This window comes from Schistocerca cancellata, chromosome 8 (assembly GCF_023864275.1).
Source record: "Schistocerca cancellata isolate TAMUIC-IGC-003103 chromosome 8, iqSchCanc2.1, whole genome shotgun sequence".
NCBI lineage: Eukaryota > Metazoa > Arthropoda > Insecta > Orthoptera > Acrididae > Schistocerca > Schistocerca cancellata.
The window spans coordinates 478,458,501-478,485,764 of NC_064633.1; the positions used below are offsets into that span (position 1 = coordinate 478,458,501).

Below are 27,264 nucleotides of genomic sequence, written 5' to 3' on the forward strand. Positions count from 1 at the left end.
CCGGCGTAGTGTGACGAGCCAGTTGCTCGGCCACCATCGACCAGACGTTTTCAATTGGTGAGAGATCTGGAGAATGTGCTGGCCACGGCAGCAGTCGAACATTTTCTGTATCCAGAAAGGCCCGTACAGGATCTGCAACATGCGGTCGTGAATTATCCTGCTGAAATGTAGGGTTTCGCAGGGATAGAATGAAGGGTAGAGCCACGGGTCGTAACACATCTGAAATGTAACGTCCACTGTTCAAAGTGCCGTCAATGCGAACAAGAGGTGACCGAAACGTGTAACCAATGTCACCCCATACCGTCACGCCAGTATGGCGATGACGAATACACGCTTCCAATGTGCGTTCACCGCGATGTCGCCAAACACGGATGTGACCATCATGATGCTGTAAACAGAACCTGGATTCATCCGAAGAAATGACTTTTGCCATTCGTTCACCCAGGTTCGTCGTTGAGTACACCATCGCAGGCGCTCCTGTCTGTGATGCAGCGTCAAGGGTAACCGCAGCCACGGTCTCCGTGCTGATACTCCATGCTGCTACAAACGTCGTCGAACTGTTCGTGCAGATGGTTGTTGTCTTGGAAACGTCCCCACCTGTTGACTCAGGGATCGAGACGTGGCTGCACGATCCGTTACAGCCATGCGGATAAGATGCCTGTCATCTCGATTGCTAGTGATACGAGGCCTTTCGGATATAGCACGGCGTTCCGTATTACCCTCCTGAACCCACCGATTCGATATTCTGCTAACAGTCATTGGATCTCGACCAACGCGAGCAGCAATGACGCGATACGATAAACCGCAATCGCGATACGCTACAATCCGACTTTTATCAAAGTCGGAAACGTGATGGTACGCAGTTCTCCTCCTTACACGAGGCATCACACCAGCCAACGCCGTTCGACTGCTGTTTGTGTATGAGAAATCGGTTGGAAACTTTGCTCATGTCAGCACGTTGTAGGTGTCGCCACCGGCGCCAACGTTGTGTGAATGCTCTGAAAAGCTAATCATTTGCATATCACAGCATCTTCTTCCTGTCGGTTAAATTTCGCGCCTGTAGCACGTCATCTTCGTGGTGTACCAATTATAATGGCCAGTAGTGTAGTTAAGCGTGCATGTAGCAGGCGGCCGCGGGGCCCATATTTGCACCTCCGGCCGTATATACATCAGGCGTTGTCGCCTCACCTGGCGTGTGGACGGCGCGGCCTTCGGCACTTGTGCCGTGGCGCGGCTGGGGCCCCGTGGGGTGAGGAGCGGGAGTGGGCGCGCCTAGCTAGACTCGGTCCTGCCTGCCTGTCTGCCCATAAAAGGCGAGACACCGGCCGCCGACTGCCGGCTGGGGTCAGCGCTCCCCACCGATCTACACGCGGGCCCAGCTCGTTTTCGACATCGTGCGCTCTCGACTAGAGGAGACTTCGGCTCCCCTCCGTCGGAGGTTCTTCCTCCCTCGGGCATGGGTGTGTGTGTTGCCCTTAGCGTAAGTTAGTTTACGTTACATTATGTAAATATGTAAATAGTTAACAGTACCTCCATGTCTAAAAGGAGCTTAAAGCTAGGTACCTCTTCAAGGGACCTACGCCTTCCGTTAAGAGGCAGTGCACAGTCTGGATGGAAGGATCTTAATTATGGTTCCTCTCTTTTGAGCCCAACCCGACGGATACCTATGGTTGTTGTTGTTGTTGTGGTCTTCAGTCCAGAGACTGGTTTGATGCAGCTCTCCATGCTACTCTATCCTGTGCAAGCTTCTTCATCTCCCAGTACGTACTGCAGCCTACATCCTTCTGAATCTGCTTAGTGTATTCATCTCTTGGTCTCCCCCTACGATTTTTACCCTCCACGCTGCCCTCCAATACTAAATTGGTGATCCCTTGATGCCTCAGAACATGTCCTACCAACCGATCCCTTCTTCTAGTCAAGTTGTGCCACAAACTCCTCCCCAATTCTATTCAATACCTCCTCATTAGTTATGTGATCTACCCATCTAATCTTCAGCATTCTTCTGTAGCACCACATTTCAAAAGCTTCTATTCTCCTCTTGTCCAAACTATTTATCGTCCATGTTTCACTTCCATACATGGCTACACTCCATACAAATACTTTCAGAAACGACTTCATGACACTTAAATCTATACTTCTTCAGAAACGCTTTCCTTGCCATTGCCACTCTACATTTTATATCCTCTCTACTTCAACCATCCTCAGTTATTTTGCTCCCCAAATAGCAAAACTCCTTTACTACTTTAAGTGTCTCATTTCCCAATCTAATTCCCTCAGCATCACCCGACTTAATTCGACTACATTCCATTATCCTCGTTTTGCTTTTGTTGATGTTCATCTTATATCCTCCTTTCAATACAGTGTCCATCCCGTTCAACTGCTCTTCCAAGTCCTTTGCTGTCTCTGACAGAATTACAATGTCATCGGCGAACCTTAAAGTTTTTATATCTTCTCCATGGATTTTAATACCTACTCCGAATTTTTCTTTTGTTTCCTTTACTGCTTCCTCAATATACAGATTGAACAACATCGGGGAGAGGCTACAACCCTGTCTCACTCCCTTCCCAACCACTGCTTCCCTTTATGCCCCTCGACTCTTATAACTGCCACCTGGTTTCTGTACAAATTGTAAATAGCCCTTCGCTCCCTGTATTTTACCCCTGCCACCTTCAGAATCTGAAAGAGAGTATTCCACTCAACATTGTCAAAAGCTTTCTCTAAGTCTACAAATGCTAGAAACGTAGGTTTGCCTTTTCTTAATCTAGCTTCTAAAATAAGTCGTAGAGTCAGTATTGCCTCCCGTGTTCCCATATTTCTACGGAATCCAAACTGATCTTCCCCGAGGTTGGCTTCTACCAGTTTTTCCATTCGTCTGTAAAGAACTCGCATTAGTATTTTGCAGCTGTGAGTTATTAAACTGATAGTTCGGTAATTTTCAAATCTGTCAACGCCTGCTTTCTTTGAGATTGGAATTATTATATTCTTCTTGAAGTCTGAGGGTATTTCGCCTGTCTCATACATTTTGCTCACCAGATGGTAGAGTTTTGTTAGGCCTGGCTCTCCCAAGGCGGTCAGTAGTTTTAATGGAATGTTGTCTACTCCTGGGGCCTTGTTTCGACTTTTTCAGTGCTCCATCAAACTCTTCACGCAGTATCGTATCTCCCATTTCATCTTCATCTACATCCTCTTCCATTTCTATAACATTGCCCTCAAGTACATTGCCCTTGTATAGACCCTCTATGTACTCCTTCCACCTTTCTGCTTTCCCTTCTTTGCTTAGAACTTTGTTTCCATCTGAGCTCTTGACGTTCATACAAGTGGTTCTCTTATCTCCAAAGGTCTCTTTAATTTTCCTGTAGGCAGTATCTATCCTACCCCTAGTGAGATAAGCCTTCACATCCTTACATTTGTCCTCTAGCCATGGCTGCTTAGCCATTTTGCACTTCCTGGGGAAAACCGCCGTTCAGGTCGTGTTGTCGGCGGGGCCGGGAGGTGCTCGCGCCTGATGTACTCTACTAGCAGCCTTGTAGGCTCAACACAAACCGTTAGCGTCATTACCTTTATTATTTTTACCACAAGTACCCTTTCAAATGGCTCTGAGCACTATGGGACTCAACATCTTAGGTCATAAGTCCCCTAGAACTTTGAACCACTTAAACCTAACTAACCTAAGGACATCACACACACCCATGCCCGAGGCAGGATTCGAACCTGCGACCGTGGCAGTCCCGCGGTTCCGGACTGCAGCGCCAGAACCGCTAGACCACCGCGGCCGGCCCACAAGTACCCTTTCATTAGCAACTTTGAGCCAAGCACAAAATCAGTTACCTCTCTATTGTATAGCGTAAAAAGTTTAGCAGGCTGGACATGGAGGTATTGGTCTTATTTTCTAGCTTTAACGTACCCCAGTCTCTAGTAGTTAAGTTCGTTTTTAGGATGGTAGATCTTAAAAGCATGGTGAGCGATGACCAGCGTCTTGAGGGTCATTCCAAGACCCGGGCCGCCGCCCACAACCAGGTTACGGGCAATATTATACCTATCTCTTCTCTATTCAATTCTCTTCCTTCCTTCTTTCTAAATATTTAATTCCGTTTTGTTTATTAATATCTCACTTGATTTTGTGTTAGTTGTAAGTTTTTCTAATTCTGCACAAAAAAAAAGATATCAAATGGATGTAAACAAATAGAGCCCGCCTCCACGTGGCGGGACACGGGCAACGGTGTGAGCGGGGACGGGAGCCGGTGTGGTGTTACTTTGTCACTCCGGACCCCGGACCCAGTCACAGCAGCCAAGTGTCCATAAATCCGTAAGACTGCGAGGAGGTGGAGATCTCTTCTGAACAGCACTTTGCAAGGCATCCCAGATATGCTCAATAATGTTCGTGTCTTTGTGTCTACGGAGTTTGGTGGCCAGCGGAAGTTTTTAAACTCAGAAGAGTGTTCCTGGAGCCACTCTGTAGCAGTTCTGAACGTGTAGGATGTCGCATTGCCCTGCTGGAATTTCGCAAGTCTGTCGGAATGCACAATAGACATAGATAGGTGCAGATGATCAGACAGGATGCTTACGTATGTGTCACCTGTCAGAGTCGTATCTAGACATATTGGGGTTTCCGTATCACTCCAACTGCACTCTCCTCACACCAGAGCCTCAAACAGCTCCAACAGTCCCCTGCTGACATGCAGGGTCCATGGATCCGTACCCGTACGCATCCATCCGCTCAATACAATTTGAAACGAGACTCGCTCGACAAGGCAACATGTTTCCAGTCATCAGCAGTTCAGTGTCGGTGTTGATGGCCCCAGGTGAAGTATAAAGCGTTGTGTCATGCAATCACTAAGGTTACACGAATGGGCGTTCGGCTCCGAAAGCCCGTATCGATGAGTTTTCATTGAATGTTTCTCACGCAAGCACTCGTTGACGGCCCAGCATTGAAATCTGCGGCAATTTGCGGAAGGGGTGCACTTCTGTCACGTTGAACGATACTCTTCAGTCGTCGTTGGCCCCTTTCTTGAAGGATCTTTTTCCGGCCGCAGCAATGTCGGAGATTTGATGTTTTAGCGGATTCCTGATATTCGCGGTACACTCGCGAAATGACGACACGCAAAAATCGCCACTTAATCGCTGTCTCGGAGATGCTGTGTCCTATCACTCGTGCGCCAACTATAACACCACGTTCAAACTGACTTAAATGTTGATAATCTGCCATTTTAGCAGCTGTAACCGACCTAACAACTGCGCCAGACACTCGTTGTCTTATATAGGCGCTGCCGACCGCAGCTGCGTATTCTGCCTGCTTACATATCTCTGTATTTGAATAAGCATGCCTATACCAGTTTATTTCGTGCTTCAGTGTATTTCAAACAACTTACGGGGATGCAATCGGGTGACATCTCCGACAACCGCGGGTATTTCCACAAGAGAACATTCTGTAATTTTTAAGACACAAATGCCACGAGGAAGCGCTATTCAAGGAAATTTAAACCCTTTGTAGGCGCGGCCACGCCGATAACAACCTCAATACGGCAACACACACACACACACACAAGCAAAAAATAAAAATGATTCAAATGGCTCTGAGCACTATGGGACTTAACATCTGAGGTCATCAGTCCCTAGAACTTAAAACTACTTGAACCTAACTAACCAAAGGACATCACACACATCCATGCCCGAGGCAGGATTCGAACCTGCGACCCGTAGCGGTCGCGCGGTTCCAGACTGAAGTGCCTAGAACCGCTCGGCCACAGCGGCCAGCAACACACACAAGCAAAACTACGTAGTGCCATCACACAACGACCGATAGTTAACATACTGAGTGTTTCCGTAAGAGCGTGCAAAAATGCAACAGGACATAGAGAATGCTCCTCTGAACAATTTTAGGTGTGGAACCTGGGGTGGGAGATACTGGAGTAAACTTGTCTACCGCTTTGTCTAGCATTACTATTTTCCAGCTTATTTACAAATGACATGCGTACAAGTTTACACGTACTATGCTATTTATTTTCATTTCCATTCTTTCTTTCGTGCTAGAAAACGAGATAGACAAGACTAATTACTAGGGAGTATTTCGTGGTCGCTGGATTGGAAGGAGAGGTCCTATTTGATGGCCTTCAAGGTCACCTGACTTGAATTCCCTTAATTAGTTCCTATGTGGATATCTAAAATCACTTGTGTATGAGACCCCAGTGGATAGGGAGATGGAATTAGTTGCCAGAACTGTAGCTGCCTGTGGTGTGGTGAAATGGTTCGCAGGTTACTGTGTGGTAGTCGTGGACGGAAGAGACGCAACATATTGACGAGGCAAGAAGCGACTACACATTATTTCTGCGTCCGATATGTTGAGCGTAAACTTGCTATTAAGCACGTAGACGCAGCAGCCCGCGTGCCTAATGGTCAATTTTAAAACCATAACGTAACAACAACGTCAAGCCATCACTCGCTCCTCTCTGGTGTATTTTGGGTGCTGATAGTTTGTTGGTTCTGTAGAACTGAGAAAAGTGACCTCGTTACTTTTTCCACAACATCACAATGCGCGAAAAAAAAGTCAGTAATATGTGACTGCACAAAAACGACTACTTATAGTCATTCCATTCAATGATGGCTCTACTTGAGAGGTGGTGAGTTCGAAAAGTCTTTCTGCTGTTCATATTGTGAGGTATCACTTAGGAAGGCCGTAGTTCGCACGATCTCTCCTGCAGATGGGGTCGCCCTGGGGTCAGCGCGCTCAGTGAATCAGCTGACTAAACGGATGGACACAACTGCTGAAGCGTGGCGAACCGGTGGCGTTCTCACAGAAGGCCAGCATACAGCGTGTGGGTCGCCACTAAAAAATTCTAGACCTGTCAACAACTAATTTAACTGGCGTTTCACAAAAGCAAGAAAACAATCAATATACATCTCATCACTCATCATTTCTTCCTATACTCAATTTCTTATTCAGCTCAAATCTCTCTCGTTGGTTCCGAGCCATTTAAGACACAAATACAGAAATAAAATTTCAAAAATAAGAAAAACTGGCAATAAAATCAGCAACGATACACTGTATTATAGTCTTTGCTGCTTGTGTGGTTTTTGGTCTCGCATTTATTGCTTCATTTTTTCGTTGTTTCATCGATAACAGACATCGCCGAGTTCTGTGACCTAGTATACAATTACGGAATTCCTTTCTTTAGGAAGTAATAGACCTACAAAATATTCGGGACACTGCTGTGAACGTAGGAGATGAGGTACTCGCGGAAGAAACCTGCGAGGTCGGATGGTGAGACGTGCTTGGATAGCTCAGCCGATAGGGCAGTCACCGGCGAAAGGGAAAGATCCCAGGTTCGCTCGTCGGTCGGGAACACATTTTTAATCTGCCAAGAAGTTTTAAATCAGTGCATACTCCGTTGCAGAGTGAAAATTCATTGTACAAACAATTGCGATTATTTGCAAAGAAGATTTTACGTCCGATATCAGTTTATTCATACGCAGTTAATTGTAGTTCATTATGAAAATACTAGAAACAAGTGAACATTTCAGGGAAAGAATGATAATTACAGGATGAGATGTGCTATGTTTTCAGATGTGCTAAGTTCCGAGGCAATTGAGATTAATGTGATTGCTTATATGCTTCTATCTGTCCTCAGTTGCGCGATTGTGTCCGTTCCTGGTGCTTAACGTGAAAATGAAAGCGTTGTTAACATTTCCTTTCTTCCTTCTTCATAAATGATCTCCCTCACACCAAACCGTGGAAGATTGAGGATATAACCACCGTGATACGTTTGCTGTCACTCAAAAGTAGCGTGCCCGAACCTGCAGGGTACAAATGACAAAGCGGAGTAGATCAATCGACGTGTTCAAACATTAAGAAAACTTCGTATCATTCATCTCGAATGAACTTTTTTTTTTTATACTCTGAAACTACCTCTGCCAGGACTGTAACTGGGACGACGCAACTGTGCAATACTTGAAAAATTCATTAATAGGAAAAAACGATAAAACTGTGTGAAATGCTGTTGCCAGGACTCAAAATCGCTACCCAAATGTAAATTTACAAAGGCTATTAGGAAGCTAAAAGGGGACAATAGACAAATTGGTGGTAGAAAGCAACTTTTCGCGAAGAGTAGGTAGCAATGCCAGAAGACGTCCAGAATGATCTGCAGAGAATTGATGACTGATGGACGCTGTGGCAACTGACCCTGAACGTAAATAAATGTAACATATTGCGCATACATGGGAAAAGAAATCCACTACTGCACAACTACACTATCGATAATAAATTGCTGGATAATATCTAGGGATATCTACCCAGAGTGACCATACGAGGAATGACCATATAAAACAAATAGTAGGGAGATGTCAGACTGAGATCCAAAGGAAGGATCTTAAGGAAATGAGACTCTTCCACCAAGGAACTGCATTACAAGCTGCATGTTCGACGGATTCTTGAGTATTGTTCATCAATCTGAGATCCTTACCGATTAGGATTGATAGAAGAGACTCAGGGAAGGGCGGCACGTTTCGTGACGGGATCGTTTTCTTGGCACGAGAACCGTACAGAGATGCTCAACAAATTACAGTCGCAGATGCCGTTGGATGACTTGCGGAGTATGGTTTAGATGCACATTCTCCTGTCATGTTAACTAAGCGAAAAATGGGTACCTCTGCATCTGTTTTCAGAACTGTAAGACTTTTTCTAAGTTTGATCCATTTCTGTTGAGACCTATTGGAAATTATGATTTTTCATGAAAACTTTGAATTTTCTATCAATTTTACGTAATTCGCGCGATCATCGCGTCGGCCACAGCCAGCGATAAAAGGAATTGAAACTTCCTGGCAGATTAAAACTGTGTGCCGGACCGAGACTCGAACTCGGGACCTTTGCCTTTCGCGGGCAAGTGCTCTACCGAAGTTTCATATCAGCGCACACTCCGCTGCAGAGTGAAAATCTCATTCTGGAAACATCCCCCAGGCTCTGGTTAAGCCGTGTCTCCGCAATATCCTTTCTTTCAGGAGTGCTAGTTCTGCAGGGTTCGCAGGAGAGCTTCTGCAAAGTTTGGAAGGTAGGAGACGAGGTACTGGCAGAAGTAAGGCTGTGAGGACGGGGCGTGAGTCGTGCTTGGGTAGCTCAGTCGGTAGAGCACTTGCCCGCGAAAGGCAAAGGTCCCGAGTTCGAGTCTTGGTCCGGCACACAGTTTTAATCTACCAGGAAGTTTCATATCAGCGCACACTCCGCTGCAGAGTGAAAATCTCATTCCGGAAAGGGAATTGCATTGATGAGCCACCTTTGGCAAAATAATACTATTGTGAAATATAAAAGAAGCTGCAAAGTTTTCACATCATTGAATTAGCAAACAGCGAGGCATAACAGCGTGTAAAGCAGTTCGTGAATCCTCTCTGCAAACGAATCCTCAACTGTCGATCATTATCACTGAAGCGAATTTCCGACCTTATTACTTTTCTATTAATGTTCTGTCTATAACGAAGGTATTAAAGGCGGAGTACATGCTTACTTCGTTTCAGCAATGTCAGAAGAAATCGACCGAGACCTTGCTGAATGAGCCATCCCGTCACTCTGTCGATGTGACTTACAGGAATCTCAGAAACTTTTTCATGCACGTCGTTTTCAGCAAAAGGTGGAAATATATTATGCATTGGGGACAGTTTTTTTCGTTTTTTTTTTTTTTAAACGAAGGATGAGAGATTTTTTAGGCCTTTCGCTTGCTTAAATGCTCATCTTCTGGTAAGGTGAAATGCGTATTGTTCTGGCATCACTCGCATAAGCCCTGTCCCTTCCAAGTCCAAATCCAGAACTTTACCGATCTTGTCGTTGTTTCGATATTGCTTTTTGTTTTGATACTGACGACAGTGATAAAACAAGGAAAAAGTATTTTCACATATTGTGCGGAGTGGCGGAGATCCTATTGTGTTTCTGCCTCTTTGTTTCTTTCTGTTTGCAGTAGATAGCGAATAACTGACGCACGCCATAAATATTAATGAGGATTGTGTCATCTCCGTTCCTGAATCGTGAGAAGTGTTGTCTTATTGATCAAGTCTGCAATCCGTCATTAAGAGGGGTGTTTTCACTCGTCTTGTCTTACTCTTTACCTCTGAGCCACAGACTGACAAGCAGTAGCCAGGAGAGAAGATATCATCTAAGCTGTTACGAGAAGAACATGTTCAGAACACTGGTTTCGCTCTGGATAAAATACTGGCCGAAATGACGCAATGATTTGCTGTATCCTAAAAAAGCAAGGTTCAAATTAGAGCTTAAGCGAAGGCTTTTTACTAGTTTCTCTTAGCGCGTGCCGTTCGCAGATGTAATAACAAAGGGGATGGGGGGAGGCACTGATAGCCGAAGTAACTTCTGCCAAACGGTAAAGTGACGTTCGGAGTAGTGGTGTATAGGTAGATCTATGTTTCGTTTCTGTGAATTCCCTACATCATTTAAGGCACTTGGCGGGATAGCTTCTTCAGTGAGGTCATGGGCCATTCCTCCCCACGTACCTGTTAACATGTAGGATCGATTCAGACACACATCACTGCCGTGACCGATCCGTGCTTCTCCGGCCAGCTTGGAAATATTCTTCCCGGAACCTGACTGGTTGTATTCGCAATCAGCCGGGGCGTGACCGAGCCGGTGCCAGCTGTCTTGTAGCCGTCACCCTAAAGTGATTATCGGATTTCTCGCGGTTGATGTTATCGCCATGACCGTGATTTTCTTTACAGGCGTCCAATTCGTAAAGCTTTCCGTTTTATGGTTTGTTGTTCGATTTATCATCTCAAACATGACTGACAAAAAACTTATTGAATATGTGCCTGTTACATGATGTGTTCAGTAAGATCAACATTTTTAATGCTTGTTCATCTTATACATTCAGTACATTTCTATCTTATTTTTCCTTCCCATCTTTCATTACCAAGGTAGAGACCCAGCATCAGGACTGAAGTATCCTGCTAATACTTCGCTTTAACGAAATGAATTTGTCGTGAAGTTCCCTCCTTGGAAACGTAACTTTTATAGCCTGTGAACCACCTCTCCTAAAGTCCACTTGCTGTATAATATAACTGTTCGTATTTGTTTTGAATTTTTAATAAAATAATGCAGTAATCAAAAAGCTAAAATTATAGTATTTGAATGTTTTCTGGAATACTGGAAACGCCTACTGTCAAATCCACGTTTTTAGCGATAATACTGAAAGTATGTTCACACGTCCTCCTGCACGAATCAAACGATAGATGAGGAGGCGCTTGTATCTCAATTACCCCGTGAACGAAGCCTAATAATGTAGATTTTAACAGCAAAACACACTACGTGACGAAAAAGGTCAAGCACCGAGAAGGGGAGGTGGAAACGAAACTGAACTTCGTGGGTTGAGAGGGAATGTGATGTCACTCCAGTGATTATAAAATCGAGTAAAAGATACAATGTACTCGGCAGTTCGGGCTCTCTTGTCAGACTGACGTTGCACCCCCTCTGACCTGAATGCATGGATTGATTCGGTTGGGAAGGATGTGAGGAAGACGTTGTATCCTTTTATGAGACAAGCTGGTCCACAACTGTTGTAAATGGTCCTGGATATCCCGGATATCGACAGTGGGATGGAGTTGTCGTCCGAGCTGGTCCCACTCTGTTTTTATCGGGAACAGATGTGGGCATCTTGCGGGGCACAGGAGTACCCCAACATGACGCAGACAGTTCATACAGACAAGTGCCATGTACGAATTAGCATTGTCCTGTTGGAAAATGACACCACGATACTGTTTATGAGAGGTAACACTTGATGATGCAGGATGTCTGTGACTTACCGTTGTGCCGCCAGTGTCTCTTCAGTCACTACTAGCCATGACCTGAAGTCATAGCCGATGGTTCCCCACTCTATGACGCCAGGGGTAACACCGCTAAGACCGCTTGTGTTGTGTTGTTAACGTCATGATACGCACGGGATGGTAATTCCGTAGTCAGGCGGATGCTATTCTCCGCCCAACGATGCGGGGTGACACAGAGTGATGAATGGTGTCCTTTACTTGTTCTTGGACGGCAAGCGCAAATGCGAAGAGTTTGACGATCAGCGATATGAAGTGGGACAAGCATGTAATGGCAGTTGTGGGGAAGGCAGATAGTTGTCTTCGGTTCATTGGAAGAATTTTGGGAAGATGTGGTTCATCTGTAAAGGAGACCGCTTATAAAACACTAATACGACCTATTCTTGAGTACTGCTCGAGCGTTTGGGATCCCTATCAGGTCAGATTGAGGGAGGACATAGAAGCAATTCAGAGGCGGGCTGCTAGATTTGTTACGGTAGGTTTGATCATCACGCGAGTGTTACGGAAATCCTTCAGGAACTCGGGTGGGAGTCTCTAGAGGAAAGGAGGCGTTCTTTTCGTGAATCGCTACTGAGGAAATTTAGAGAACCAGCATTTGAGGTTGACTGCAGTACAATTTTACTGCCGCCAACTTACATTTCGCAGAAAGACCACAAAGATAAGATAAGACAGATTAGGGCTCTTACAGAGGCATATAGGCAGTCATTTTTCCCTCGTTCTGTTTGAGAGTGGAACAGGGAGAGAAGATGCTAGTTGTGGTACGAGGTACCCTCCGACAAGCACCGTATGGTGGATTGCGGAGTATGTATGTAGATGTAGATGTAGATACAGGTACCTACCGTCATCTTTCCATGCAGTCCAGCGTCGAGCCATTCTCATATCTGTGTGCCCACAGATCTGGATATTGCACGATTCGAACAGCGGACCAAACGGAGACCCACAATAAGGCCGCTTTCAAATTGTGCCACGTGCTGATAACGCTGCCTCAAATGAGTACGCGGCATCTCCGTGTCCTTCAAAGTGATAGCATCTGACGCCTCATATACCCTAGCAGGCCTGGTAACAGCATGAAACACGAACAACACCCATGTACTCAGGTGGCCGTTCTACCTGTCACAGGAAATTGCAACTTAAATAATTTACGTACCCTCCGAGTGTGTGTACGTGTATGATTTTACATTGACATTCGACCACGTCTTCTGTGGACTTCACTTTTTGCGTCACGCAGTGTATTTCTACAACTTAAATAACTCATGGAAGTTGAGTAGCTGTATTTCGTACGGTAGTTTGCTGAAACATTCTGTGAATTGCCGAAAACTCCTCCATCACTATTTTTGGCGTACGCCCCGACATCAACAGCAATAAAGGCGATCGCGGTCTTGGTGGAGTCACATCGTGATTTTGTGTGAATCGATCTCCATGTGACATCAAGATCGCCCAAGACGGGACGGATCACATCACTGTCACATCACAGCACTGTCACGTCATATCACTGTCATGTCACTTGTGTGGATATCCACTTTTCAGAAACCCGACGAAACATTATGCGGAAACCAACGTGTGATGCAGTAACACAGTTAAACATGAATGACGCCGAGCCTGCGGCACCTTCCGCTTACAGACTGAAAAACCAGATCTTCTCGTTGAGCGCACTTCTGAATAGGGCGTGTGGACGAGTTGGAACCGGTTGTGCTGCGTGCCTTACCTGCAACGCGCCGGCCCTGCAGACGAGAACAGCCGCTCCGGGTCACCGCCCTGTGGCAACAAGTGACCCATTAAGGGAGATTACCGGCCGCCTTCCGCCGAGCAATTTCCCAGGGGAAGGCTTACTCTAGCGGGGTAGCCTGCTGCTGCTGACCCACTTTCCGCCGACGCTGAAGGACGAGGAACTGCGGCAGGAAGCAACTCCAGCGTAGAAGGAAGGGTTAGGCGTCTTCGCGGACTGCCAATACCCGTAGGAAGATCTATGTACATCCGCAGTATCAAACACTTTGTGTATAAAAGCCTCTTTCGATGTGAGGATCCTGCGAATGTCCGCACTAAAAATTACTTTGTGGCTTAAAGTCGATGTCAATATAACGATTCTCCTCTATTTGTACGTTACAGGCGATCGATAATAGTGATTGTTATTGAATAAAATGTTTTCAGTATTCCAGCCACATCAAGTGGTTAAAATGTCTCAAGCTTTCGATCAAGCACTCCTTAAGTGGAATGACTGCAGATGGGCTGCTGGTACGCCCCTATGTACCAATATCAGACCAAAACGTTTCGAGACTGCGCTAATAAAAAATACAGAAAAGTTAAGATGACAGTCTTAATGCTTCATGAGTTCTACATAGTCTCCCCTCACTTGAGTACAACGCACATGTTCACACAATCATGTGAAACTATCGGAGAAGTCATTCTTCGGGAAGTTGTACAATTCGCGCTGTCACATTGCCTTGAATGTCGGTTATGTAGTTAAATAGTTGAACCTTCATGTGAATTTCGGCACTTTGTGGTAGGCTCGTATTGATAACAAAAAAATATCGTTACCCGTGATTACTTTTTCCAGAAAGAACTGTCATTTTGCATTTCAATCAATTCGCGGCATGCGTCCACGCGTCGTTGTTTTTGTTCGGGGATCAAGAGGCGAGGACATACCTCGCCCCCACACTTTCGATCTTCGAAACATTCAGGAGAATATATACGTATGAACGGGGTCTGTTCTTTCGGATATGACCGAAAGAACAGACACCTTTAGGCTAAGATGATAATTCAGTGGAGAGTTCTCTTCGCCCGACCTCCTGCGGGACTTCCAGTGATGGACGAGCAATAAGAAAGAAAATGGCTAGGGGACGCTAGTTTGGTAGTGCGCGGCAAATGGGAATTTGGACTGAGGGGGAGGAGTGTTTGGGCAGTCCGTGCAGCTGTGTCTAACCACTGTGTAAAGATAAGGCAGACGCGTAACGCCTCGCCTAGCAAGAAGGAGACCCAGGTTCGAATCCCGGCCTTGGTACAAATTTTAATTTGTCGCCACTGAATTCTTTTGTTGCCCGAATGCGGCAGAGATCGGAATTTCTCCTTCCTGAACATATTCAGGAGTATGTCTTCAACCCCTGATTAAGAGATGTTGCTCCTTGCGATTTGTGGCCAAGTAGATACAATAAGAGGAGGTGGCGCTGTAGACTTAACCTGTATGTTGCTTTGATGCCGGAGCCGCCATGTTAGTAACTCCTAAACAGTAGCAGACCACTGTTTACAATTGCTTCTTGTTCTCAACTTCTGTCGTGTCCAAGCAGCTGTTGTCTCAAACAGAAAGTATTACAGTGCTTTCGTGAATGACAGTGTTAGGAAAGCATTTTCAGAACTTTTTCTGGTCTTAAAGGTATGTTTGATCCAGTAATAAGATGCTTTTGACCTCGTTAACGTAACTGTCTCTTTGTTACACGTTTTGAATAACCAGGAAGCGAAGTAAAGGCTGCTTTCGCAGTTTAGCATTTCCCTTAATACGGAATGACGAAACTGATGTTCTCTTCCCAAAAATGCTAAGATGGTTTCCAATATTTCCTTCTCATATCGTTCAACCACAGCGCTATTAGGAAATCTAAAGTCAAATTTCAGAAATTAAATCATTGCAGCATGAATAAACAGCGCAACTAAAATTCATGCATGAAGCAGAAAATATGTCTTGAACGACTCCACTTACGAATTAAATGTGATTCCTTTACACTTTAGACTGAAGTCAGAACGAATACAGCAACTATAAATGATGCAAATTGGCATTTTTTATCAGAACACATCCACCAGAAGCTAATATTTCGGGATACTAACATGGCGAACGTCGGCTTCAAGTTTGTGACGTCGTGACGACTCCTTTTATTTATACCTCCAAGTTTGTGTCACAACAGCTTTGTGTATTGAACTGGGGACCTAGAAACGACGGAGAGGCTTCGTGCCCTCGGTGGTTCACAAGCCCACAACAGGCCGCAGCAGTCCACTCACCTCACCGCCGCCCCACACCGAACCCAGGGTTAATGCGCAGTTCAGCCCGTGGAGACAGTGTTTGCGCAGCAATCGCCGTCATAGGGTAACTGAGGCGGAATAGGGGAACCAGCCCGCATTCGCCGAGGCAGATGGAAAACGGCCTAAAAACCATCCACAGGCTGGCCGGCACACCGGACCTCGACACTAATCCGACGGGCGGATTCGTGCCGGGGACCGGCGCTCCTTCCCGATCGGGAAGCAGCGCGTTAGATCGCGCGACTAGCCGGGCGGGCTTCTCATACTGATTAGTCGAATATACATCTGTAGTTTACGGTTGTTAGTTCAAACTGTCATCGTAGATATTGTGCTAATGTCGCTTATACGGAAGGAATAAAAGCAGTTTCGGAACTTTTTGGACGGACGGTGTACTCTAGCTGCTGGCTGTGACGTCAGTGGTGCTCACGGTATCGCCATGTAAAGACCTGCGTTGACTCGGCGTTTGGTGTGGCAGCTTCAAGTTCGCCGATCGCTGGATCCCACGCCGCGCTGATCTATAGGTCGACGTCACCTGTAGGCCGATGACTGTTTGGAGATTTTTGTCTCAGTGGCTTCTGTAATTACACGGACACAGAAGCCGTTAGTGCGAGCCACGACAGTGGTGTCGAAAAATTTGATCCGGGGACCGTTTCCAAAGGCATGCTCAGCCAGAGCAGATTTTTCAGGGTAGCTTAGGCGATAAATCCTCTCATGCCCCGTCCTGCGTTTCGCTCCGGCGCTCACTTTTGTTCGACTTAAGACTGTCCGCACTCGCGGTGTATTTTACAAACCCCAAGCGTTGTAAGACCTAACGCATCTTCATTGTTGTTTAGGTCATTATTATTACCTATTCGGGACGGACACTCGCAATTTCGGCTTGAATGCGCAGTGTCCTGGAGAAGGTAGATTTGTTGTTGCAGCTGTCTCAGACCTACCCAGACCACTTCTTTAGCCATATGCATTGGTCTGACAGACGAATCGCCACACGATATTCATCATTATCTATGGCCTACACCATTTTGTTTTGGCGTCTCTATCGCCTTGGTATGGTACTATGGCGCGGGTATTTCATTAGTTATCAGGACTCCAGACATGCTTGCAAGTAAGCGAAACAAATTAATTGCGTAACTTAATTTTTCGGGGTGATATTAAAAACATTGACTATCTCTCGTAATGTGCACTCGATACACGACTTAGAAGACACTTAACAATGTACAAGATTGAATGCGCAGTGTCCTGGAGAAGGTAGATTTGTTGTTGCAGCTGTCTCAGACCTACCCAGACCACTTCTTTAGCCATATGCATTGGTCTGACAGACGAATCGCCACACGATATTCAACATTATCTATGGCCTACACCATTTTGTTTTGGCGTCTCTATCGCCTTGGTATGGTACTATGGCGCGGGTATTTCATTAGTTATCAGGACTCCAGACATGCTTGCAAATAAGCGAAACAAATTAATTGCGTAACTTAATTTTTCGGGGTGATATTAAAAACATTGACTATCTCTCGTAATGTGCACTCGATACACGACTTAGAAGACACTTAACAATGTACAAGATGTAACGACAACTTATAACACTGCTTCGTTTGTCTTCCGAAACTTCAGTAAATATTCTGGAGAAAATATCACTGAATCCCTTTCACTAAATACGTCAAAAAGTCGTATCTTAGAACTTATCAAGAATGTAATGAAATATGTTGTATTAAAATGTGGTCACGATAGCCATTTCCACTTTTAGTGCATGGACTAGAAAGTACGAGGTCTGACTTCAGTACGTAAATTGTAGCTAGTCTAAGCCTACCATTATAGCTCCAGGGTCCTGAATGGGTAAAGGTAATTTACAAATACACACAGATGGGGATAAGAGTCGTGGACAAGAAACTTGCTCATGCGGCTAGCATTTCTCTTATCAGAAAGAAAGAAAAAGAGAAAGAGAGAGAGGGGGGGGGAGGGGAGATCGATCTACTATGGCAGTCATTCGATCACTGAACCAATCAAAAGTATGATGCTCATATTATTAGCGAATACTGCAAAATGTACGAGGCGTACTTTAAAATGAGTCTGTTTTTATGTTAAACAACCAGAACTGCTAAAAGCGACTTCATCACTACATGGTCGTCTGCACCTTAATCTACTTTTCAACATAATTTCTTCCAATATTGAGGCACTTATCACAGCGAACAACCAACTTTTTTTCCATCCCATAAAAATCTGTTGCCTGATTTGCCCAACTGTTTCTGAACAGTCGCTTTTAAGACATCGTCGTCGTGCGCTGACCGCCTAAATGTTTTTTTTTTTTTTTTCGTACAATTCTCTAACCTCTCGATGAACTTCCAGCGCTTACACGGCTTTTGCGCACAGAAAACGAATCACTGCAGGTGTTTCAATTAACTGAGACATTTAAAGAAATAGTAATAAACGTAAACAGGAACGAATATTTAACGTTACGTGGGTACCCAGTAGATACAGGTTCTCAGCGCACATACACATATCGCCGACCGCAGCGCTATACCGACGAGTAGCAACGTTTTAGAGAAACATGAATGCATTGCGTATTCGTTTGTACAGACCGTTTACTGTTGCCTTGTACATCATTATTTCTGTTAAATAATTGGGATACGCGTCACCGTTTCAGAATAATCCTGCTCCGACGAAAGATACTTATCGCGAAGCAGTAAAAACTCGTTTAACACTGCTAAGGACATCATAATTCGTGAAATACGAGGCATTCGGCAGAAATTCCAGACGTTCTTGGCTGAATGAAGCTCGTTTTCCACACAGATCCGCTTACATGTGACAGCATGACTCATCCTATAACAGTTCACGTTACGCACAAAATTACTTATTAAACAGTAACCTCGAAATGGTCCGACCTCAACACGTTCTTTGGAAATGGGAGCCCAGGGCGGAAGAATCGTTCGCGTTCTTTTTTTTCGGTAGAAAAGCTCTCCTGCAATTAAGGAGTGTAACATGTAATTCTTCGGATGGGTGCTCTTCCTGAAATGAACGTAATCGAATAGGGGAATAGGGGCCCATACCGTGTGTCTGTGAAGCTTTACATTTGCTGCTCTTATGCAGCATTGTAGCTGCACCTTCCAAGTTTTCGATAAACATACTACTTATATTTTTGTTTAATTATGTTACAGTTCAGACTGATTGCGCTTAGGTCGCAACGCGAGGGAGGTAATCAAGGAACAGAAAAACATTTTATTTAAAAATGTTGCCAAAGGCATGCACATAGTTGGTTTCATTCGTCTTAACAATTCTAGCAGCTTTCGTTTCGTAATGCCTTCTGTCGCTGAAATACTGTTTCAACGAACACTAATGAGCCAAAACATTAATCCATTGCCCACCGCGAGATTGAACGCGACCCATCGGCGATGCGGGCACTTGATGCAGTAATGATAGTATAGTGGCTATTTTTTTCCGCAACCTCTGATCGTATCTCGAAATTACAACTGCTTTTAGCAAATTGGGAACCTGAACATATTTGGCTCTCAAGGTACAGAAATCGTTAATCCACCTTCTGTTTGCATTGCCTACCATGGATACGCCTTGCTTAAAAAATATCCTTTACATAACAAAATTCATCATACAGACATTGTTCATCTACGTATCTGATCTGAGTCAATTTTTTTCTGAAGATGCTTAAATTTTAGCTAGGGACTTAAAAAGGCAAAGATGCTTCCAGACCTCTATTGGCATTGGAAACTGATCCCCAAATTTGAAATTCTTGACTAAATATGTTTTCAATGCGTTTTCTGATTCTGGAACAAATTAAATTATTAGAAACTTTAGTTGTGGCGCTAGCAAAATATCTGTCAATCATTCTTTGCTCAGTTTTATTAATCAGGGTCTTGGCTGCATCAAAAGTTTCCATTATACTAACGCCGGAGCGTTCTAAAAAGTTAGGAAAATCTTAAACAACTGCACCAATAAGGGAAAACTTTACATGTTCACCAATGGACCAGACATTGTAAGGAAAGTCGTGGATTGTCATGGGAAATAAATTATTTTAATTTCCATTGCAAAACTTAAAAAAATACGGGATCAATTCGAAATAATACAGGACACGAGATGTGACAAAAAAGACAGCCAAAATACAGAGATTCCAGGGAAAGACGGGATAGTTGGCAACCCTATCTGCGGAAAAAGAAACCGAGTGAACGTCCATAAACGTTTGTGTGCACTGTATGGTAATGATGCAGTTGGTAGCAGTACTATTGTGCCATGGATAAAGTGAGTTAAAGTGTGAGGAAATACAGAAACGTAGCTGCCTGATCGGCCACGTTCGGGATGTCCTATCCTCCCGACATGTTGAATCATGAGAAGAAGCAGTGTGCAATGATAGGACATTCAACGGCGTCCTCTAGGTGGGTTCCACGACTGCTGACAACAGACGGCAGATTATTCAAAGTAAAGCCATTTCATGTGGACTGTTTGAGCAGTTTGAAGACAATGGAGAGGCCTTTCCGTCAGGGATGTAGTGAACAGCACAGGACAATATTTTTTACAAACAGGTTCATACACAACGCCAGTGTAAGGCCATAGAACGTAATGTAGACTATGTAGAAAACAATACACGCAAATGAAATATCGACTGATATTATCACAAAACTCTAACTCTTAAGAGTAAATATGTTCTGAGAAAAAAAAACTGTGGGTCATTATATACTGAATGAACCTCGTATTACAACAAAAATATATTTTATAAAAAATATTTGTATTTGTAAATACATTTGTTTGTCTTTCTAATTTTCCGCTGAAGCGTTCACCATAGCCGCGTGACCTTAGTATGCCGTCAGGAATTAGTAACCTGTCAGATCATAATTACGAGATTTTCTACGTTTCCCAAAATATCTCATATCGAAGAAACTGAAAATGGTTTTCCCCACCTTCAGGAACTCCAGAATCACTGTCTGGTGGCATGAACTAAAAAAAAAAAAAAAAAAAAAAAAAAAAAAAAAAAAAAAAAAAAAAGGCTTTCTGCGAAATTGAACTAACTTCATACTGCCAAAATTCCTTTACTTATTCTTTTTGCCACCTGAGGTGCCATGCTCTTGACCGGCCGCCACTGGGAACCTGAAGCGAGGTGATGATGTAATTCATATCAACTGTCTACAGAAAAATTCAGTTGAATGAGCCCGTACACAATAACGACGTCTATGTTTTTTACGGTTATATATTTTTAATTTTTGTGGTGGTGACTCTTGCGCAGTGCGGATCCCTATGCTTAGCCTACGTGAAATGCGACCCCGGTTCAGACGCGTTGTAACAATCGGAATACGAGTCTTTGTTAATCCACCCAGAACGATGCAAATCATCGCTAATGACATGTAGATTTTTGTTGAAAGTGCAGAAAACAATCTACGAGACTAATGTCAATCCTTCACCAGAAAGTGTTGTGTTTGTTTAGACACGATTTGCAGTGTCATTAATTAATTATATTAATAAAAATTATAGCAAATATGTTTCATTTCCATTGAATGAACAATCTATCTATAGATAACGCAGAGCGTTTCCACGGTGTGCCACGACACTGAATGTGTAGACCAATTATTGATGATTTTTCATAATTCTCTTCACTCATTTTACGAGTATAAAACTAGCAAAACTTATCTCGGCGTATTTTCCGATCGAAATCTAACGTGTGGAATGGTCTATTTAATAATCTCTCAACTGAAATTCCATTTCCTTGTTTTATGTTCCATATTTTGTAAAGCTCATCTGAGAGCTTTCCTGTTAATCATTTGGCGGAGCGTAGCTATTGCGTGAGTATTATAACAGGATGCACATGAACGCCTGTTTGGAAATCTCGGCTGCAAGCAGGCAACTGACTGACTGCAGTACTCTCACAAACCAAGTTGACACTCGGCGCAGTGGCTGATGGGAGCGATCGTAAAAGCAGAATATTTACGGCCGCTCCCGTCAGCCACTGCGCCGTGTCAGCTTGGTTTTCACGAATACTGTACATAGTTACGCCCCCTTGAAAAGAAACCTGAAATCACGAAGTTCATCGATTTTTGACTCGATAATTTGGTCGACGGAGCAATCTAGCCAGTGCGCCCGCCCCAAATGTCGCAGACGTTGGGTGTCGAGTATGGCCTACAACGGTGGTATAGGAGGCAGTAGGTTCTGCAGCCTGTGGTAGCACGCCGCCCGCTTCTTTGGCATTCTTGTTGCTGGCCGCTATTTTTGCCTCGTTCTATTCCCAGCAGGGCGCCGTTGCCGCTCCTCCAACTCCTCCCAGCTTACAAGTTTATTCCGTGCGGCAATCGTGCAAGGGAATGCGCTGATTCCACGGTAAATCCAAAGAATTAAACTAAATCAGGAATCAGTTTTACGCAACATCCTGAGTAAAAAGTCTTTTCCGCTGAAATTTTTAATAGAAGCATCAGAGGAGGACGACATATTAATCGACACCAGACTCGTGTTATGAAGGAAAGGGCTCAAATTCCCAAGTTATTTTCTTGTGGTTTACCCAAATCACATTAAGCTGACACTGGCTGCATTCCTTCGAAATGACCACTGCTGTTTCCTTCCCCAGTGCTTGCCCATATCGAACTTGTGTTCGATCGCAAATGATAGCGTTGTCAAGAAGATGTAAAAAAGTTAATGCTTCTTGTTTAAGTGTAAGATAGCCATGCAGTACTATCAAGGACAGAAAGTAGCACGCAGTTATTTTGTTACCACACTACAATTCACAGGCAACATTAATAAAAATCATTGGGGTGTTGTAATATGTTGCAGTTGCAAGATATTACTGCATAATGGGGTGCCTTTTTCAGTTACATCTCCTGGTACATCGAAAGATATTATGACTTTGAAAATAGCAAAGTTAATGTAAAGCTGTCCTCAATTGAATATTGTTTTGAACATTGCTGAACTTTACTGGAGATGCTGTTGCAGGTAGTCCGCCATTTCCTCCTCAGACACTTGAGCAGGCCTACCTAGCCAGTCATAGAGGGATCTACAATTTAATGTGTGCTCCAAACCATGGTACAGTTTGGAATTTTCCCCAATTTACAAATCATTAGTAGAAGTGGAAAAAAAATAAATAACAGGAAATGATCCTAAGACTATCTGAACACTGAACACTGAATTTTAGAAAGAACACATTATGTGAAAATACTAGTATTAATGACAATCATTTAAGGTTGAAGCATTTCTCAAAAACTTCTACAGATTTTGCATGTGTGTGATTTGTTTAGAAAGTGTGTGCTGTTTGCACTGCAATCGTTTGTGCATCATCCTGAAAAATCCCAAGGATCTATAGGAGACAAAATGCTATTTACTGGAACATATTGTAGGAGCAGATGATGTCGTGGTGGGAAATACAGTAATGTAATTGGAAAAGCCAGTCAGCTGAAACTATGAAAGCCTGAAAGCAGTAATGGGATTAAAATAAATCCTTTTAAAAGTATTTGTGACAGGATGCATTTTTAAATGTCAATCCTGAATGACTACAGGATTCACTAGATCCAGCATGGATAAAATAACATTACTCATTAAATATTGCCACAAAAAATTGGATTTTAATATAAATAAGCAGTGTATAGACATGGGTGCATCACAATGGACTATTTACAAGCTTTTTTTAAATAAAATAATGGAACCAAATGAGCAAAGCATGTTTGGAACTACTAGCAGAAACAGGAAAACAATCAGATTGTGAAAGAGACTAGAGATGAAAATGTAACTGTGACCAAAATAAAATTGGAGTGGCAGTGGATGGGATACATATTTTATGGGTATGCGCATGGATGGTCAACGGACCAAGTTAGTTCTTTGCTGGAGTCAAAGGGATAAGAAAAGACTGAGACCACAAGGTAAATAAAAGTAGTTGAGCTGGCATTTAAAAACATGTAGGAGCAGCATGGATGCATGTCAGTGATAACTACAAGGCATGGAGAAGCCTGCATGAGGATTTTATTCAGCAGTGGATATCAAATGGAAGATGACAATGGTGAAGTTTATGAGAACCACAGTACTTCATTAGTCATTGTAATTTTCTTCTACTGCTTGTCAAAGCATGCAAAGAAAATTTTCAGTGGAAGGCAAATCTGAAGTCGCCTCATATCTTTCGTCTTGGTACTGGCTCAGTTAGCACAGATATAGCCTGCAGCCATGTCCATTATGTGGCCATAGTCCACAAATATTGTCATTCCTGTCAGTTTCTCTGTCTGCAATGCATTTTTCACGATACTCACCAAACATTGCGGTACATCCAATGATAAAACTATAACAAGGAAGGTTATGAACACAGCAATCAGTCACAAACCCACTGGTCTTTTATTGCATTTGCCTATCCAGATATCAGCTATAAGTAGCCATCTTTATGCATTTCAATGAGTTACAGTCCAACAAACTCACACCAGTACATGCCATACGACTTTACCAATGTACAGACAAGAATAATACATACAAAAAAGAAAAAACAATGGGATTGCAACTGATTGTTGCCACTCTGTCTATCTGTCTGACTGTTAAAAACCCTTTTTCTCAGGAAGATGTATCAAGTTGAAGTTTGTCACATACTGAGGTCTACAGTCCCTTGGCAGTGTAAAATAATGAAACTTCTAAGGCAATGCGATCGAAAGACATGGCCATTTATGTCACATATTTTAATACTCACAATATCCCTCATCAAAACCTATAGGGTACTTCTGATTGACCTAGAATCATAAAATTTGGCATTAATTAAGGTTTCATGGTACAAGTAAACAAAAAAATCCGAAAGTTGTTAATATGAAGTTGTATCACATGAAAAAGTTTCTTTTTTCATTTGTTATATGATGTCAAACTTGAAATTAAAACAGCCAGTAGTTCTACATTCAGGACGACTGGATTGCAATGGTGAAAGTCAAACATCAGGCACGAAATGACATTATTGCTCATATGATCCATTTCAAAATGTATCCATCATGCATAAGTTTTGGATTTTGAAATGCATCATATGAGCAATAAAGACATTTCTAGTCTGATGATTGACTTTTACCACTGTGACCCAGTCAGCCTGAATGGAGTACTACTGATTATTATAATAATGGTTGCCTGCCTCCTGCATGATTTTGTCACATTTATATAATTAGTTAAAACATTCTTGAACATCTTGGAATCCTTAGACCTATATCTTGCCAGTACCAGTGTCAAAAACAGGCAAAAATACTAGAGATTCATAATTCCTGAAATAGATGAAGTTTCTATATACATAACTAACAATATTGAAAAGGATAGTTGCCACTCACCATATAGCAGAGATGCTCGAGTTGCAGATAGGCACAACAAAAAGACTCTCGGAGAGTGGGCTTTAGGCCAAAAGGACCTTTGTCGAGAATGGACAACATACACACACACTCACACAAATGCAACTCATATACACTTAACCACAGGCTCTGCCAGCTGAAGCCAGCTGCCAGAGACTGTGGTCAATTCCTTATAATAGTCTACAGTCACTGTGCAAAATGGTTCTTTGTGGAATGGAAGTTGGTTAATGATAAAACTATCTCATAAGTAATACTTGCAAATTTTCACATTTTGTCAACCTTCTGTAGCACTTGACAACGTATCTTTGTTTTAAGACTACACAAATATTTGGGCAAGCATTTTAGTGTTTTGTGCCACAGAGATAACTGGCTTTTTAGGGAGAGGATCCATAGCATAGTACCTAGTCTGTGCTGATGCCTATAACCTGCATAAAACATTCATCAGTCCATACCACATAATGTGAACCCTGTGCCCTGTTCTACACATGATTACAGCTTCAAAAGTAAGAGGTATTTATCTGTCCATTTCCCTATAAACTACACACACATATAGTTGATGACATACTTCAACAGAGAAGGGAATGCCCTACCAACCACAGCCACCTCACCCCTCCCCTCAATAGCTGTAGTTAACTATAACATTTGGGTTGCATTCAACCTCTCCCTCCTCCACCTTCCCGCTTTTACACACAGAAACTTTTTGATGTTAATTATAAATTACAAAGCTCAAATCAAACTCTGTGTTACTATTATTATATAATGGAATACATTAACATTATTTTTTGTTATTCCAGGTTCACGCCAAGCACGAGGAGAAGACTGAAAGCAAGTCAGTGTACAGGGAATACAACAGAGAATTTATGCTTCCAAAAGGCACAAACCCAGAGAGCATAAAGTCATCACTCAGTAAGGATGGTGTGCTTACTGTTGAAGCACCCCTTCCTGCACTTGCAGAAGGTGAAAAGCTGATCCCTATTGCTCAACAATAAGGTCCTATGTGGCACTGGGCAGCAGTTTTTAAGTGGCAGCAAATTTAAGTGGGCAGCACATCTGACACTTTCAAGTCTTGCGTCAAGATTACTTTGCAATTTGAGTTCATTCTACAAGTGTCTTTTATATCTTCCATAGCTACTGGTTATACAATAAAACAGCTTGTCTCATTTTTACAATGTAAATGTTATCTACTGATTGATGTACTATATTCAAATAAAAGTCAATTATTCCTGACACTTCATAAATGGTGGGTTGACTGCATCCTACAGATTGTCATTTTTTTCTCACAAATTTATTAATAAGTGGAAGTTGAAAATATATATGATTATTTGCTTTATATTAATATGCTTAAAATCTACAGGAATATTGAGACTTGATGTCAGATATTTAAAATACACTGATTCTTTTTCGCCATTTTTGTCCATGTTTACATGTCACAGTATCTGCCGTCAGTTGAGTATAAGCTGTACGAGGAAAGGGGAGGCAGGATGAAGCAGCTAGACCAACTCAGATCATGAGAAATAATTCAGATATAGTGTTCACCTTCACATGTTCATTATAATTGTGAAGTTAAACACGACTGTGCCTCTTTCAGTCATTGTTTTTCCATTTTTTTTTATCTGTCTAGTGCATGCTTGATCATATTTGCTACTACACTGTCACAAGTGTTACATGCTCTTACAATGAGTTAGGGCCATTGACGAAGTTATTATTTATAAACATCACCATTTTTAGTTCAGGAGTTTTATAAGTACATTGTCAACACTGAAATGTAATTAAATACCTAGTTAGTTTAATGGAAGTTTCATATAATTTACAAAATTTATATTTATTATTCATAAAAATAAACACTAAAAATTAAACACAGAAGAAGTATATTTTTGCATTTGATAAAATATTTTAACAATAAAGAAAACATGTTTTTAAAGTGAATCTTATCTGAGTCTGTATGAAAATGGTCCTGTCATAATTATTTCTTTTTTTTATCCTGAAGACACTAAAAAGTCAAGAATAAAAGTTTTCAGATTTGTATTAGCTACATACTTTAGAAATGCAGATGTACTGAAATACTCACCAGTCATCTTTGTTTTGTACACATTTATTTAAAGTGTAGTACTGACTAATATTTTTATGAAGTGTTAGCACTTTAAGTGTTAAAAATGCAATAAATTACAACAAAAACAACAATGCT

At 42.8% G+C, this 27,264-nt stretch overlaps 1 protein-coding gene across 2 annotated transcripts in view; it reads left to right on the forward strand.

Moving 5' to 3' along the window:
• Window positions 1–26,317, forward strand: part of LOC126095714 (heat shock protein Hsp-12.2) — a 106,781-nt gene extending 80,464 nt beyond the window's left edge. For both annotated transcript variants that reach the window (XM_049910464.1, XM_049910465.1), the window contains one exon: window positions 25,874–26,317. In XM_049910464.1, the coding sequence (XP_049766421.1) occupies window positions 25,874–26,068 (195 nt within the window). In that variant the 3' untranslated portion in view covers window positions 26,069–26,317. The remainder of the gene's footprint in view (window positions 1–25,873) is intronic.
• The last annotated feature ends 947 nt before the right edge of the window (window positions 26,318–27,264 follow it).